Raw genomic sequence first — 17963 nt, forward strand, 5'->3', positions numbered from 1 at the left:
AGATTCTGGTTGAACAGTTCTGCACCAGCGCTTTCTAAGGAAGGAACAAGACTGGCTTGTTTCTCACAAGGGTTCCTGCAAGTGTCCTCCAGGGTTTGGGTGGAAATAGCCAGGCAGAGCATTCTGTACTTCTCACTGTGCTTATTCTGCACAAAAATATCTTTATAATCCCACTTTGGAAGTGAGTTCAGTGAGGCAGCATAAACCTGCTTTGGCTCCACCACAACCCTTTCAAAGCCTAATTTTATAGGATGATGGATGCTGAGGTTTTCTCTGCTGTGCTCTCACCTTTCCATAGTGGCTGCCTCTGTTCTTATCCAAGCTTTCCTCCCATAGGTTTGCTTTGGGGTTTTTTTCTTTGAATTAAATGTGGCTGCACATTCTCTGTTCATCTGTTCAGTAATAAAACTGCTGCCTTCTGTGATTGTGACATTATGATTATTATTTTTCATCTCCCCTCTTGTTAATTCCCCACAAAGCAGCTTTAAAGCCTCTGGAAGTGACAGAAAAAAGGCTGCTTTTATTTAATGAAAGGGGATCCAAGTCAAACCTAAAAGAAGAATTAAAATATCAATGCTGAACATGAAATGGGGAGTTTTCAGTGTATAAAAGCACACTGGAATTCTCTGATTCAAACACAGGGGAAGAACCCCATGTCTTCTCAATAAATGCTTTATGTTAATTGTCCTTTGAAGGTGCATCACTGTTCTCATGGAATTTTTCCTACTTTAAAGCAATGGCCCAAATTCCCCATCCAAAGAACTTCTAAACATTTGGTTATACAATTGTTTGAAAGGAAAAAACTTGACTTTTTTCTTCCACACACAGAGTTTGGGGTTTGTGGCCTTCCCTCACCTCAGGATGGGTCGATCCCAAAGTGAAACGAGTGCTTTGCATTTTTATCCCTGTGAGTTAATTGTTTCCCACAGTACTTGCTGCATGGAATTCTCAAGTACCTCTGCTCATCAGCTATTCTGGGAGATCTCTCAACAGGATCTCAGTGTTTTCTCTAAAGTAGAAAAGCCTGACCTCAGAGCTGTGATCTCACTTGGCTCGAGGAGGTGCCTGTAGGTGCTGGTTGCTGCTATGTGCAGCAGCTGTCAAAACTTCCAATCCAAAATATTTAAAGGGGAAAACAAAGTGCAGATCTGATGGCACCAAAAGAGAGTAAAATCATTCATCTCTGACTTTCATTTTATTTTAGCTCATTTAGATCTGTCAATGTTGTAGACACAGAACAGAATGTTTAAAAATACAAAGAATTAGGTAGAACAAAATGATCGCCTTTTTCAGTTTCTTGGCATAAAAATTGTAGAATTACATGTCAGAAATGATGTTCTTCCTCTGAAGCTTTGGCAACAAAACACTGCAAAGCGTAGAGCCAACGTGAGCATGGAATCTAGGAAGAATTAAATAATTTCCTGGATCTGTGCAGTGAGATGAGACCTTTCCCAGGAATGGGAATGATGTGAATTCTGTCTGCATCCACAGTAGGAGGGGCAGCAGGAACGGGATTGGGATTGTGCCCTGCTCAGGTGAGACCCCACCTGCAGAGCTGCCCCAGCCCTGGGGCCCAGCCCAGGGAGCAGCTGGAGCTGCTGGAGAGAGCCCAGAGGAGGCTCCAGGATGAGCAGAGGGATGGAGCAGCTCTGCTGGCAGCAAAGGCTGACCCAGCTGCCATTGTTCAGCCTGGCCAGGAGAAGCTTTGGGCTGAGCTCAGGGTGGCCTTGCAGGGCCTGAAGGAGCCCCAGGAAAGCTGGAGAGAGACAATTGCCAAGGGCTGCAGGGCCAGGAGCCAGGGAATGGCTGCCAGGGGCAGAGGGCAGGGCTGGATCTTGGCATCTTGGGCAGGAATTGTTCCCTGGCAGGGTGGGCAGGGGCTGGGATGGAATTGCCAGAGCAGCTGGGGCTGCCCCTGGATCCCTGGCAGTGCCCAAGGCCAGGCTGGACATTGGGAGCAGCTGGGACAGTGGGAGGTGGCCCTGCCATGGCAGGGCTGGGATGAGATGGGATTTAAGGTTCCTTCCAGCCCAAACCAGGCCTGGACTTTACCTTGCTCTGTCCAGCCCTGCTCTCACACCTGTGGCCTTCACTGCACAGACTCCAACAGGTTCCAAGGCAAAAGCAACAAAGTCTCCATAAAATACACCTTGAATCCAGGAATTCTAAGTGAGGCACATCACCCTGGGAGTCAGAGCCTTCAGGAATGGGAAGACACCTTTGCCCACCAAATTAATTCTGCAGCATGACAAAGCAGAGTGGACTTGAGAAGAGCCTTTGGTTTGGAAGACATTCAGCAGAAGACAGATCAGTGTTATCTAAAAAAAGGTAAAAAGTGTCTTAAATTTACTTTGAAAAGTGTGGAAAAAACCTCTTCCAGTCTCACAGTTTACTCTGGTTTCACATTTAGCAAATATCTTAGGAAACCAAGTCTTACACAATCTCGTTTCAAACTTCTTCCCCAAAGCTTTGAAGCCATCTGCCACATTTGACAAGTCTGAAGTTTGTGAACTCCTACATGGATTAAATCCAGCAGCTGTTAGGAAACAAGAAAGCCTCACTGCAGGCTCTTGGTAGATACTGGAGAGCACAGGAGGGAAAATAAAACAGGCAGCAACATTCAAATATGGAAAAAAATCTTTAGTCAACACTCACATCTTATGAGAGACACAGTTCATCATTAGTTCTGAGGCTTCCAGAATATTCAAGGGGTGAATATGAGCTGCTTCCTACATCAAATTATGGGAAAATGCAGAATTTTAAATTAAAATCTCTTATTGCACTGCCCTACAGTAGTTCCCCACTACATCCTACCTAAACATTTCCTGCTATGGAGAGCTTTCAAGCAATAACAGTGAACCCTTGAAGAATTCTGCCAAAACACCAGGTTTCAGTCTGATTGAATCTCCCAAGCTGCCATGGTTTTGTTTGCCACTTTTATTCAAGGTGTTGAGGAGCATTCTCACACCTCAGCATAAAGCCAGGCAGTAGGAAGTGAATGAAATCTAATATAGGAGCTGTTTTGGAACACTGCAAAGTGCCTGGGTGATCACACAGATACCAGAAGTACATTCATAATTCCTCTAAGGGTTGGCATAATTTACTATTAAAGGTTAATTCTTGTTATCTGCTTTATTTGTTATGAACCAAACACTTAAAAAGTAAGAAAATGGTGCAGCCAACTTTCAAAACAACAGAATTCTCATCTCAGATCACACATAAGACTGATTTTTTAATTATAAAGATGGACAGAAATGTGAGAAAAAACCCAAAAAAAGCTTCAGAATTTGTTCCAAAATCCAGTTCCAAAATCCAGCACCACTCTAGGCAAGATCTGCTCATCTGTAATTACCTGAAATTTAAATCAGTGACAGTTCTGTGAAGGAAAAGACTGTTCAAAAATATCCTCTGAGCATCCAGTGTAAGTCAAAGTTACACCCAGCAGAGAACAGAATTACCTGGGAGCAAATTAATACTTTAACACCTTTTTCTTAAACAAAATGTTAAATTAAACAGAGTACAACTCAGAACTGCACCTCAATCCTAGTTAATACTTTAAATAAACTGCTGAATTTTTTACTAACTTCCAGAGAATTTTCTGAGACACTTCGAAACCTTTTACTTTCCTCTAAAAATCACATGCTCTGCCTAAGAGACCTCTTTTTATTCCTACCATTGGCCAAATTTTGGTGTTTTAAAGTGGATTAAATCAGTTTGCCCTGGCAAATCCAGCTGAAGAAACAGCCTGTGATCCTGCCAGCCCCTTTTACCAGGAGAGATTATTTTTCACTAGCAAGTTTTAAAGGAATTTACCATACTTTAACCACTGCCTTTTGTATCAATACATACATTAAAGAGGGCATGTGGAGACAAATATAAACATAAGCAAAATTCTCTGTGGATGGGAAAGGACAGTGAGTGCATTTTCTCTATCACAGACAAATCTTTGAAAAGCATCAAATATTAGAAAAACCCTCAGGTCTCAAAATAAAGTAAAAAAGGAGAGTTCTTGTTAGATACTGACAAAATTCCTTATCTGCATTTCCTCTTTTACATATAAAAGGAATACTTTTAGTAATACAATCCATTCAGGAGGAGAAAAAGGAGTTGCTTTTCATATCCAAGGTATCTTTCCCAAAATCACTCCAGAAGAAAGTCTCCTAAGCCATGCAGAAGGGTATTTTCAGTGATGAAGTTAAAAGCAACAAAAATGAATGGAAAAGTACAAATCTACTGGAATTTATTCTACTTTTAAGGGGGAAAAAATTAATTCCCAGAAGTCCTCTAGAGAAGAAACTGGAGTTTACAGAAGTGCAGCATCAATGTCCTTGTCAGATGTAGATATTATTGTGAATTTCACTGGTTGTCAGGAATTTCTTCAGAAGCTTTGTGCTTTCAGAGGCATCCTGGGGAAAGGAAGAGAGGATCAGCATCACCCACGGTCCTGGGAACAAAGCAAGAGCCCCACTGGCCTCTGGTCCCACTTCCATTACTCTGAACATCACTTTTATTAACATATTAACTGTGAGCAAAACTCAGCTCTTCTGAATGAAGTTATCCACAGGAATCTGCAGTCCAGCAATAAAATGGGATTTATTATTTTGCATTCCTCTTTGCTTGGACATGAGGGGAAGAGTCTCTGTCATTGTTCTCCTTGAGAGTTTAAATATTTATGTCTTACTCAGACTTACTCAGCAGAACAGAATGAGCTGTACTGAAAACTGATTTTAGAACTGAAATAAATACCTCAGTACACACAGATCTCTTTGGCATTTACATCTCGGTTCAAAGTGTTTTCAACCAAATAAAATTCAATTAAAAACATTTCAGAAAGGGTAAAACATTCATTTTAGAAGCTGCAATGGGAATTTATGGGAGCAATGTGATTTACTTTGAGGGTGGTGAGGCCCTGGCACAGAGAATCTGTGGCTGCCCTGTCCCTGGAAGTGTTCAAGGCCAGGTTGGATTTCACAGTTGCTGGATTAGTGTAAAAATCTCTTCAGAAATTTGGTCTTTTAGCTCCAAAAAGAAGTTACAGGTCAAAATGGGTATTTTAAGAAGCTTTCCTGTATGCCAGAAGAGAGGCAGATACAGAGCTAGAACAGAGCCATATGGTATGCGAATATAAAGTGTAAAAATAAAAAAAAAACCAAACCACACAACAAAAAGCTTAAAAGTTTTAAATGAGGCGACTCCAAAGGAAAATGCAGCTTACACAAGCCCAAGAAATCCCTCCCTGATATATTCATACCATTAGAAGAGCCTGAAAATTCAAAATGAACTTCTGAAGGAAGCTGTAGATTCATTATTCCTGAGCCACACAGGTGTTACAGCAGGTACAAAGCACTGTCATTAAAATTTTGTATTTTTCTCCTCACAGAAGAATAAAACCAGCAGAATGCAAGAGATGAGAACAGACAGAACCAGCCACCAGCTGCCATTAATTTTAAATATGGAATTTTACCTTGGCTAAACTCTTCAGGACTTTAGAAGAAAGCAGAGGCTTGAAGGCTTCAATGGTAACCGTGTCCAGCTTGATGACATCAGTGTAGCACTGATACAGCACTGCAGGGATCTGCCACACCTGGCAGTAACTCAGAACTGAGCACAGGTCAAAAGAAAATCTCTGTTAAGTTCAGCAGAAAAGCAATCTCAGTTCTGTGTATAAAAATCAGAATTTTAAACCCATGGGAGTTTAATTACCAGCTCCTGACTGCTGCAGGAGCCACTCCTCATCCCCCAGCTACACAAGGAAATAAACCACCAAAAATTAGTTAAAGGCAGGTGTTTCTTCCCTGGAAACTGTACTGCTGCTAACTAAAAATAATAGCAACATCTGCAAAAAACCCAAACAAAAAAAACCCCAAGAAACCAAACAGAAGTGCAAACAAGAGAAAATCTTCCACTTTTAGCTCCTGCCAGTCAAGCTTTTCCTCATGCTGCTACCATCAGGGATTCTAAAAGGAAAAGCTGAAGGTTTTTATTAAATTACATAATAAAACTGAACCTAACTTTTCCATGAGGTTACTCACTAGCCCTGTGCAATCTTCTTTACCTGTAATATACAGAAAGGACTTCATAAGCTTTTACTTTGGATGCTCAGATGAAAATAATTCTTAATAAAACTTACTTAATTTGGAGAATTAAGTAAAATTCCCCAAAAGACCCACTGTACAACATGCTTTGTAAGGCTATACTGAAGAATTTTCCAGTACTTCTGTCCCACACATGATGGGTAAAAGGATTTATGGCTGGTTTGGAAAACTGTCCCTATTTTCCAGAGCAATGTGTAAGATGTGAATCTGTCAGTAATTAATTTTTAAAAAGCTGACTTGTTCCCAAAATTAAGTAAAAACACTGATTGATTGCAGTGGGATGCTCCTCAGGAGGAATTCTGTGTTGCCACCACCAGCCCTGTAAATAATTGGAATTGCCAAGTACCAGCAGCAGGAAGATCCCTCACAATGTTGGGCTGCTCCAGAAGCGAGCAGCAGACCGGCTCCTGGAATTCTTTGGTCTTCAAGGCTTTCAGGAATGGAGATACAAGTGTCAGAGTGGATTCCTGAGTTTTATAATCAGCTACAGGACACGTGGAAAGGATGGTTACTTGCAAGCCTTTCTTCTGCATGGAGCCAAAAACCTGAAATTAAAAAAATAAAAAATCACCAAAATTTCTCTTCTCACAATAAAAGCAGAGGAACCTCAAGGATTCATTTCAATTTCAGTGCAAAGGGCACTTGAACTCAGGTTTGCAGGATTAAAAACAGTTTGAATCATAGCCTTGAGGTAGAAATCTCCCAGGCATTGCTCCTGGGATGGAGATAAAAAATCCCAAAAAAAAAGCTGACATATTTATCAAATTTAATAATCTTCTGGAGAGGTTTTAAGTTTTCAGCACTTTCTATTCAATATATTAAGATTTACTACTTTAATTAGTGGTGATTATAGAAAGAAAATGGATTCCAAATAAAAACAAGCAGTTCACTGAGCTGCATAACATTTGAAATGAAAACTGTGCTCCCTGGATGTCCTACAATATTATAAAAGTCTTTATTTTAGGTGCACAGAATTTATTTTATTCAAGTTGAATTGAGAAAGAAAATTTAGGATTCTCTTTCTCAAATTCAAAGTAGTACAACTTCATGTTTTTGAAGTACAAAACCTTCTGGCCATCACAAAATACCAACAGGAGAAGAGAAAATTGAGAATTTGGAAACTGTGACAGAAACTTGGCTGTTTCTGTCTGTGTACCAATGCCAGGAGGGAAGCTGCCTGTGCCCTCCCATCGCTGTGTCACCACTGTGACAGAAATCTGACAGAATTATTCACAAGCCCACATGTTTTCACTTGCTTGGCTGGGAACACTGTCTGGAATTCATGGCTGCAGAACTCCAACCTGTGTGTTCTCGTTTGTCAGTGATGCCTAACAGAGGAAACACACCCAGATGTGAAGATCTGACTTGTGGAGATGGGAGATGCTCAGTAAATCAGGATTTACACACAGAACAGGTCTGCAATTCACATTAAAAGCAAAAAGACTGCCAGCACGTTGTTTCTGCTGCACATTTAAAAATACCAATAACCACAAAGCCTAAAAACACTCAGGAACATTGACTTGGTACAGCCACACTCCTGCTGTTCAGAACACCCACACTGGAAATCACACATATCCACAAACAACTGGGGAAGACAACAACCCCCCAGTCATCTTTCTTCTGCAGTCCCACTTTAAATGAAGTGTAAAAATGTGGGGAATAAATACAGCAAAAGCAAAATGTTTGAGATCTCAGGGTTTTTAAACTTCCAAACGAGCCATGATGTCCCAGCAAAGCTGTGCTTTAAGCACAGCTTCACAATCCCTGCTTGTCCAGCAGCTTAGCAGAGATTTAAAGGCAGGGAGGGAGCAGACAGACAGCAAGACAAAATAAGCCACACTTCCTCCAGGCAAAGCAGTGACCCAAATCCATCAGGAAAATCAAGAGGAGGAACATTCACCCCTGGCTTTATCTTATTAAATCAAAATGATGATATTTGGAGGGACTTCCCTAAGCCAGCAGCGCTCCTGCACCTGGATGATGCTGGGGTGAGGCCCTGGGAATGTTAAATTTGGGAACAAATGGGACAAATGCTGCTTGGGAGGAACCTTCCCCTCCAGCTCCCCCTTGGGAAAGGCATAGAGCACACCCAGCAGCTGACACCATCCACCAGGAGTTCCACAACTGGTTTGTCTGGTGATCCTCTGGCAGCTGTACAACTTGCTGTTGGTGTTTTTAAGGAAAAATTCTCCCAGAGGTAAAACACAGTAGAAATAAGCCATGGGAAATTAAAACCAAGCAGGAAAAAGGTTTGGGAAGTGGTTAAGGGCCAACAAAACTGAAACTGTCCAAATGGAGGGACTGCCCTCAGCTGGGAGGTTACAGCAGACGTGGCTGGCAGCATCTAGAAAGGGATTTCACAGATCCTGCAGAGAGTAAATTTATCTATTTTTGAATATTAATTAAAGAAAACCACAGGGGAAACTTATTTAACACTGTCATGTTGGAAGTATCAGGGAGGAAGATCCCCACCCTTAGGATTTTATTACTCCATTGATTTTCTTGCCAGTTTTACCTTCTCAAGCCACTGGAACTGTTGATCCTCAGCCACGTAGCAACTACACTGGCACAATAAAACCTAAAGAAACAAAAACTTGTGTAAGCAAGTGGTTTAAAGAGCACAACAGCAGCTCATAATCACCTGTAAGGATGATGTGGCTGCAGATAATAACTTTTTCAGTTATTCTGGGTTTCTTTAACTCTGTTTCAATGAGGATTTTTTGCTTACAAATGCAGTGAAGCCATGAGGCTGTGACATCTTTGTGCTGAGCTGCACACAGAACTTCACAGAGTTTCAGTGAGAATTAACCCTTCAGAACATTTATGAGATTAACCCATGATCCCTGTGCAGTGCCTTGTTTGGGAGTGGATGAAGGCTCTCTTTTTCAGGAAGCCAAAACACAGAGGAATTAATGCTCAAGTCACTTACTGTGGGATCTGATATCAATCTGTAGAACAAACAGAAAGAGTCTGTGGGGAGGACATTTGTGGTGCTGGATGTTCTGCACCACTCATTCCACAGCTTCACAACTCCAACCACTTCCCAGCACACAGAATCCAGGATAAAAGATGACAGGAAAGCTGCAAAACCCATAAAAAGTACTGTTAATTAACAAAGAATAAAACCTCTGTTTTACCAATAAATAGCTGGACTATAGTAGATTATTCCTTTGCAATCTGAAGAAAGAATAGCTCATTTTTATCAACTTAGACTTTATTCAATATTCAACTTTATTGACCAAATCTAAGAAACATCAGCAATGTCAGCAGCCCTACTGTACCCAAATTTAAAAAAGATGAAGAGCTGTTCAACGTATACAGATCCCTAACATAAAAATCACTTGTTCTTAGGAATTACAGTATTACAATCAACTTCAATTTCTTCAGTATTAAGGATGTGAAATATTAAGTCTGTAATACTTTCTGACGTAGCAGATATAGCAGAATAAAACCAAAAATCACTGAAGCAGAAAGGCAGAACTATTACACCAATTCTAGGAAACAGAGGCAAGAGTGTGGCAAAAATGTTCATAAATCAGATTCCTGTCAAAAGCTACAGAAGACAGATCCAAAATATCTATTACCATTTTTCAAGGAAACACCTGAACAAAACCCAAACAAATCAGCAAAGTTAACGTTGATAAAATCTAAATGTCATTTAAATGTAAGCAAGACTTCTCACTACTATTAGAACAAAACTTTTGCCTATTAATAAACAATACCAGAGAATTTACCAAACAAAAGCCAGGTAAAGGGGGATAGTCCCAACTAAAATCCTAAACTAAAACATACTTAACTTTTCCTGTTCAACTGAAAATACATCAGTTTTCAGGAGGAGTAAAGAGCTGTAAAAATAACTGTTTTACATGTACAGAGGAACTTCACCTTTCTCTGGACAACTCAGTGGCCTCCAGGCTTAACTTCTGCTCCTAAATGAGGAGCTGCACATCCAGTAAATAAAGGTGCTTAAGGAAAGCTTCAGAGGGACTTTTCACAAGGTAATGGGATGGCAGGACTAGGGGGAATGACCTCAACTCAAGGAGGGCAGGGCTGGATGGGATATTGGGCAGGAATTGTTCCCTGGCAGGGTGGGCAGGGGCTGGGATGGAATTGCCAGAGCAGCTGGGGCTGCCCCTGGATCCCTGGCAGTGCCCAAGGCCAGGCTGGACATTGGGGCTGGGAGCAGCAGGGAATGTCCTGGCACATTTACACCTCCCTCCCACCTTCTGCCTCCTCAAAATTACCCCCCAAAGCCAGCAGCATCTGGCCCTGCACGCACCCGCAGCGTTCCTTCCAATGGCCACGATGAACCTGGAGCACACCAAGGGCTCCTCGGCACAGCCGCCCGACTGCCAGGTCCACAGGACATCGATCTCCCTGGGAAAGGAACCACACAACACCCCGAGCTGGGAGGGACCACCAAGAACCATCCAAATCCAGCTCCTGGCCCTGCCCACACCCCCAAACAATCCCACCCCGGGCATCCCTGGATGCTCCTGGAGCTCTGGCAGCCTCGGGGCCGTGCCCATTCCCTGAGGAGCCCGGGCAATGCCAGCACCTCTGGGGGAAGAACCTTGCCCTGATCTCCAGGGATAAAGGTACCACGCCGCCGATACCTTTTCTTTTCGATCTCCCTGCGGATCTCCCGGTCCTCAGGCGTCTCCTCCCGCGCCTCCTCCTCCTCGTCCAGGCCGGCCCGGGACGGGGCCACCACCACCTCACCGAAGAAAGTCGCCATGGCCGCGGCCCGCGCCTGCGCGGCCCCGCCCTCAGCGCCGGAACAGGCGCGGGAGGCGCCGGGGGCTCCGCGGGGACGGGGACGGGGACAGGGAGCGGGACGGGGACAGGGACGGGGACAGGGAGCGGGACGGGGACAGGGATCGGGACCGGGATCGGGACAGGGATCGGGACAGGGACAGCCCCGTGTCCCACCGGCACCGCCTCGTTACCCCCAGCTTCGGCTCCAAGGAACACATCCAGACGGCTCCGGAACTCTCGCAGAGGTGAGGACTCCACCGCTTCTTTCAAGGATTAACCATCCTTTCAGTGAAGAAAACCACCCGAATATCCCATTTAAACCGCCCCTGACTGAACTCGACGCCGTTTTCCCCTGGCAGCAGAGCCCGACCCCCCCGGCTGTCCCCTCCTGCCAGGGACTTGTGCAGAGCCACAAGGGCCCCCTGAGCCTCCTTTGCTCCAGGCTCAGCCCCTTTCCCAGCTCCCTCAGCCCCTCCTGGGGCTCCAGACCCTTCCCAGCTCCGTTCCCTGCCCTGGACACGCTCCAGCCCCTCCAGGGCTCTTCTGCACCAGCCACAACTGGAGCCAGCCCTGGAGGGGCCTCTCAGAGCCAGCACAGAGGGACAATCCCTGCCCTGCTCCTGCTGGACACACAATTCCTCACCCAGCCCAGGGGCCAGTGGCCTCTTGCCCACCTGGGCACCCCTGGGCTCGTGTCCAGCCCCTGGCACCGGCACCCCCAGGGCTTTTCCAGCTTTTCCAGCCCCTCTGCCCAGCCTGGAGCTCCAGGGGGTTGTTGTGACCCAAGGGTAGGACCCTTGGCCTGGATGAACCAAATAAGAGCACAGTGACATTCCAGGTGTATGTACAGCTTTACTTTGGTCCACTAACACATGTACATCATCAAAGCCTTTAACAGGAAAGAATTTGATTCCTTTAGGATTCTGTCCTGCACTTTAATGTTTCCCTCTGTTTATGCTGCCTGATCACCATCACAGATTCAGGCCCTGCTTAAAAACAAACCAAAACACCCCCCAAAAATCATATTAAATAAAGATCCTACTTCAAAATGTCTACTACTTTGCTTCCCTGAGTACAGCTAGACCAAACCAAAAATGCTCACTTAAAAGGAAGGTGAAAGGACTCCCAGTTCTGTAAGAGTCAGCATGCTCCTTTAATAAATTAAAAATAAATAAACTCTTAAAGGCTGAAAAACTCAAAATACCTTTCCAGTTTAATAATTTTTTTTCCTACTGTCTTATGTGTATAAAATTAGAAAATACAGACCAGCACATGCTTTGCCTAGAAAATAAAAGTGTTAGGGTCCCTAAGGCAGTGGTTCCCTCTTGGATCTACAGCTCCAGAGGCCAGAACCTTCTCCAGCTTTCAGGGATCACCATGAACCTGTGTGTGCAGTGACAGAATACAGCACCTGAAAGAAAACCAGCTTTGTGAATCTAAGCCTAGTTAGAAATACAAAAATGCCAGCTATATTTTAGCTGTTCAAACTGAAAATTAATAAAAACTCTGATGTTCAGTTATTCCCAAATTGGGGGTTGCACTCCAGAGAACACTGAGAATAAGCAGCTGCTAAACAATGAAGTTTATGGAAAATATAAAAAAATAGTGCTTACTACTTTATAACAAAGTTTGCTCCTCAAACAAAACACAAAGCCACCTTCAAATTTCATCACTAAACACAACTGTGTTTGTATTTCAGAAACCAAATAAAGAACCCAGATAAACATTTATCTTGAATTTACAAAATTCTGCTGCATCCTATTAAAGACTGCTCTAAATAAAACTGCCTGGGGCAAGAACGATTTAAATTATTTTTGGACTTCACGTGGAAGTTTTAAGGAAGGAAAAAAAAGAGTATTTCTCTATGCTGAGATAATATCCAGGATAGCAAAAGTGATGGTAAACGCAGCCAATGTCAGTGAGGGTGGTGCAGAAGTGGCTCTCACTGATGCCAGCTCCCCTTTCCATGATGCATTTCCATTTGTACAAGGTGTTCTGTCATTATTCACCAGGACTGTGCAGCTACACTACATTTTTTTTACCCCCAAACCCTTCCAGATCCCACTACCAGTCCAACCTGCTGGAAAACCAATTCCCAAACTTGCTGTTTCAGTTCAAATGAGCCAGGTTAGGATAAATCCGATACTCTGCCACATCTAGTGACTGATGAAATCGGGAATCACCGAGGTTTTCCAGAGTGTGAGAAAGGGAAGCTGCAGAGCAGAGGAGGAACCCTGGGGTGGGGAAGGAGCAGAGATTCCCTGGTGTTGGGCTGGGGCAGCCACCGTGGGGCTCCCACCAGCACAATTCCAGGGAAAAATTAAGAATTCAGAGTCGCTGTGTGTTTTTGTTGTTGATATGTGTTCAACCAGGGACTTGCACATATTTTCCTGGAGAAACTGTCTTTCTTGTCAACAGGAGCCACCTCAAACACTGTGAAAACAGGAGATATACTGCAATGCTGAGAAATTGGTAAGGTTTAATCAATGGGAAATCCAACATTCAAACACTTGGAATATGGAGGAACAACAGAAACGTAGCAAAAAATGGTCTGGAATGTTGGAATCCTGCACCTCAAGCTTTCCACGCATAAAGAAAACAGAACAAGTGTTTTGTTTGTTTTTCTGTTTTATAAAGAAAACACACAAAAACCCTTTTAGGCCCAAGAGTTCACCTGCATTTCATAATCTTAAAAGTTTACAGTATAGAAGTCACATTAATGATGTACTACCTGTCAGCAGAACCCTCTGTTCACCAAAGCCTCTGGAACTGGCAAATCAACTTCTTCACTGGTAACTGCTTATCAGCAATGCAAGTACAGAACGTTTAACACCTGCACTGAGTCAAGCTGGGAAGTTATCAGCCTTTTCATTCCTCTTTGAAAAGAAGAGGAAACCCTAAATCCACCAGGTTTTTAGAGTGTGTATTATTATTTAGAAGCCTGTTACTATTGTAGATGATTTCATACAGCATTAGAGATGTTTGAAATCTGTTCTTGAATGTTGCATGACCTAGGTAGTATTTCATTGCAGCACCCATAACAATAATACTCAACATACTGCTATTAACCTGTTTGCAGTGTTTTAACATTTCTTAACTCTTGTCTATATGTAATAAAATACCAGTAAAGACAAAAAAATTGCCCCTATAATGAGGCACATTTTGGCATCTGTGCTAAATGCTGCTACATGGGCAGGCAAGTGCAAGTCAAAATATGAAAAAGGAGCAAGTCATCATCTAATCACATTCATAACTTTTTCATAGAAAAATATAAATATATTCCCTGAAATGTAGGACAAAGAAGAGCCAGCACCCATCAGGAGTTCTAGTGCTATTACCATTAAAAAATAAAAACAAAAAGAAAAAAAATTTAAAAAAAAAAGAAAAAAAAAAAAACAAAGAAAAGGAAAAAAGAGATGGGCTGGCTTTCCTTTTGTTAAGGTTACGTTTCGCAGCCGGCGTCCTCGAGGGCGTCATCGTCGCCGTCGTGGTAGCGCACGGTGCGCCGGCCGCCGTTGCGCGTGCGGATCTTGGAGCGCCGCCGCGCCCGCCTGCACTCGCCGTACTCCACCTCCTCCGAGTCCTGCTCCTGGCTGCCTTTCCACCGTTTCCTCCGCTGCGGCCTCCTGGAAGGCTTCAGTGAGTCGTAGCTCAGGGTCTCTTTCCTGACGGGTTTTGATTTCCTCTTGCGCTTCCTGGTTTCCGTGGCGTCGCTGCAGATGGTGGTGTCGCTTCCAGAGTCCGAGGAGAAACAGGTGAAGTTGGCTTTGGAGCTTCCTGCAGTCCCAGGTGCTTCCACATCCTTGGAGACGGAGCTTTTCTCCTCCTGCTTCCCCCCTGCTTCAGATTCTGTTGTTTCTTTAAAGTCATCCACTGGTTTTAATCTCTTGAAAGAAGCTCTGGGTTTTTTATTTGCTGCTGCTCTGGTATTTTTAGTTTCAAGTTTAGCCAAGTCAGAATCTACCTCCTCTTCAGAGTTACTCGTACAATGGTTGTGGGTTGAAGCTGCCTGCCTAGAAATTCCCCAGTTTCCCCCATTTTCTACCCTGTGGTTTGTGGAATTCTCCTCCGAGGAGTCATAGTCAAAATTATTCAGAGCTGCAGCACAGAGGGGTTTGTGTGGCTGTGTGTGGTTATTGCTCTGCTTCTGAGTCTCTGTCTCCGAGTCAGTCCTTTCATTCTCAGACTCAATGATATATTTCCTTTTAGAAACAGAAGACTCAGGGCAGGAAGGTTTTTTCCTGCCAGAAACCTGCTCACTCTCATTTTCAGACTTGGAACAAGCCTCCACCTCCGAGCTGTTGAACAGCTTCTTCCTGCAGGCTGAGGACACGCTGCCCTGGAGCTGCTTGCGGTTCTTTCTGACTGGGTAAACGCTTTCTGAGCTGGATAATTCCTCCTTTGCATCGCTCATTATCTTGATCTTGCTGGCTGCCAGCGTGGCACACCTGCGGGGGTTCTTCTTCTCCCCCAGGCTGGACACCTTGATGTGTTTCTTGTAGTTGATGATGCACGTCCTGCTCCGCAGCACTTTGGCGCTTTGGCCGGCCTCCTCTGATGTTGGCTCTGCAAAACAGAGAGGTCAGAGTTGTTTTTAATGTCTTACATTCCTGAAATTATTAGTTTACTATGCCCAAACACTGCCACTTTTAATGAAATACACTAATATTGAATTTTATTTTGATTTCAACTGTTGAGTGCAATTGATCTCAATTCTTTACTAAAAATACCATCAAAATCCCAGGGATCATTTTAACTCGAGATTGTCACTTTTAAACCTTTTCATGGTCTCAAAAGAGCTTTCTTTAGCCAATATCCTGTTAATTAGCTCAGACATTACAAATTCCCTCACTTAGCAAACACAAGCTGTCATATTACTAATACAATGCTGTCATATTAATACTTGTATCATTAAAAGTTGTATTTTTCTTACTAGAATAAAACTTGCAACATTAATTATACATTTTAGACCTTTTTATCCTAAAAAATGAACTGTAATATTTTATATGGATGAAATTTCATATTTCACAATTTTAGATTGTTTCAGGTGGAGAACATTGAAATCCTTCAGCTACTTAGTGACTTTAACACTCAGATTTTTGCTAACATTGAATCTTCCATTCAGTGTTTTTTAAAATTAATACAGAACTTGCTTATGTTGTTTTAAAACAAATACATGTGAATCATGTATTATGAAGATCAGTGTTTCCCTTCTAAATAAAACAATTCATACATATGAATAAAAAAAAAAATAAATCAGAAGTTCTTGAAATAAATTTAAAATAATAAACAAAGAGGGAAAAATTATGAGACAAATTCGAATGTCCAGTTTGATTACCAGAATTAACAATCTCTTCATATACCAAATCTGGTCCTTAATTAAATGTAGATCCTTTTATGTACTACTCCAGTATATTCCTATTTTTACATTTCCCAAGGATAATTTACTTCCTTTCTTTGTTAAGAGTTTGCAGAAACGATACATGAATATTACCACTTGTAGTAATTGTATTGTGTGATATGGCCAAAGCACAACACATTTCTGCTGCACACTGCAGAATGCTGTATAAAAGGTGAATTAATCCACAGATTAAAAAGAAGAGATTTTATACAATGTCCTCCTATTATTAAGTGGCTAGAACACAAGCCTAAAAAAATCCAGCCTTTCTGCAAACCTGCGAGAATATTAAAAGTATACTTTGTATACAGGACCTTAAATTTGGAACAAATCTATAATAAAATGTATTGAAATTCCCCATGGAACATCCAGAATTAAAAGCTGTGAAGGTCCAGCCAGGTGGCACAGGCAGAAAGAGGGAGCATTAAACCAAGTACCCCAGAAACTGGAAGAGGTTTTAAAAGACACAAAGATGTGCAAATCTGGTTCATCAGGGTGTCCTGGAGCTCAGGCCAAACTCCAGACCTGGAATATCAGGCAGGAAAATCCAGCCTTAGCTCCAACCAGCTCAACTGCAGGGGGCACTACAGCCCACAAGGTACTGCCACAATTTAGCTGCAAACTTCACTCTCAACCTTTTCTGATATATAAAATCCCATGCTAAACTTTAGATGTCTATAATATATATTATCTGTAACATAATAGACTTTCCAGAAATACATATAGATGGTTTTACATATCAAAATAGATTATATGTCATTTATATTATATATATTTAAAAAATAACCGAAGCAAAGCTTCCACATGAGTTGTTCAGCTGGCTAATTTAGCAGTGTGTATATACACATATATAGTTACATTTGTATGTATATATAACACATATTTATTTGAAATATAGAAACTCTTCAAGTATGGCCCTATTTACGCATTAAATTTAAGATCTTGGGACAAAACAAGTAAATATTTCTTGTATTTCTTGTGGAAAACTGTCAAGACAGAGTCATGTTAACAGACAATAATTTCTACTGTCTGTTAAAAAAATTAAATTTAATTAAATAAATTTAATTTAATTTATTATAAATTAATAAAAAAAAAATTCTAAGATTTTTAAAGCATACTGACTTGGAAGGATTACCCCAAACACCAACCTCTGAACAGTCTTTCAAATTCCAATCAGGACCATTCCCTGATTATATGAAGGCACAATGTACATGACCTGGTTTAATAAACATCAGCATCACTCTCATCAGCTTAAAAAAACATCCCAAACCAACTCTCTAAATCATGATCAGCCAGCACACAAAGATCCCAGGGACAGGTAAAATTACAGAATAAAATCCAAAAATAAAATAATTTAACTTTCTGAAACAAGTGGAATATAAATCCTATTTCTGCCGAGTACCTGTCTGTGTTAAGGACTCTAAACATAATTGACAGAATAAAATCTCCACGCCAAGTTTCAGGTTCTGGCACACACCACGGATGTGAGAATAATTTAAATACCTTTCCATCAAATTCATTTTGAAAAACTATCAATAAAGTTACTTCAAACTGAAAATAACAGCTACAAATTTGCTGGAGCACAGAAAATCTCAACAGAAAATTCAGGCAAGGTAACAGAGCTGCAAACCAGAGGGTTTTGGTTACTGAAATACTCAAAACAAGGAGCTGGACATAAAGAGAAAACACTCTGCTCTTTTGGATCTTTTCTC

General features: G+C 42.0%; 2 protein-coding genes and 1 long non-coding RNA gene across 3 annotated transcripts in view; 1 reads left to right on the forward strand and 2 right to left on the reverse strand.

Annotated features, from left to right (window-relative positions):
* Positions 1-2625: 2625 nt before the first annotated feature.
* On the reverse strand, positions 2626-10972 carry PSMG1 (proteasome assembly chaperone 1). The gene is made up of 7 exons (XM_023926562.2): positions 10712-10972; positions 10375-10472; positions 9025-9176; positions 8611-8673; positions 6442-6640; positions 5465-5601; positions 2626-4406 (listed from the first exon to the last, which is right to left on the reverse strand). Exons 1-7 carry the CDS (start codon positions 10831-10833, stop codon positions 4332-4334), a joined length of 846 nt encoding a protein of 281 aa, XP_023782330.1. The 5' UTR covers positions 10834-10972; the 3' UTR covers positions 2626-4331.
* On the forward strand, positions 10832-15812 carry LOC147653883 (uncharacterized). The gene is made up of 3 exons (XR_015283991.1): positions 10832-10837; positions 10869-11098; positions 13272-15812. It is a non-coding gene; the product is annotated as an uncharacterized LOC147653883 (long non-coding RNA).
* The window catches only part of BRWD1 (bromodomain and WD repeat domain containing 1), a 43767-nt gene continuing 37489 nt past the window's right edge, over positions 11686-17963 (reverse strand). Inside the window, exon 41 of the mRNA XM_086883971.1 lies at positions 11686-15419. Coding sequence (XP_086740097.1) covers positions 14296-15419 — 1124 coding nt within the window. The 3' untranslated portion in view covers positions 11686-14295. The remainder of the gene's footprint in view (positions 15420-17963) is intronic.

Source organism: Cyanistes caeruleus, chromosome 3 (assembly GCF_971803275.1).
Source record: "Cyanistes caeruleus chromosome 3, bCyaCae1.hap1.1, whole genome shotgun sequence".
NCBI classification, from domain to species: domain Eukaryota; kingdom Metazoa; phylum Chordata; class Aves; order Passeriformes; family Paridae; genus Cyanistes; species Cyanistes caeruleus.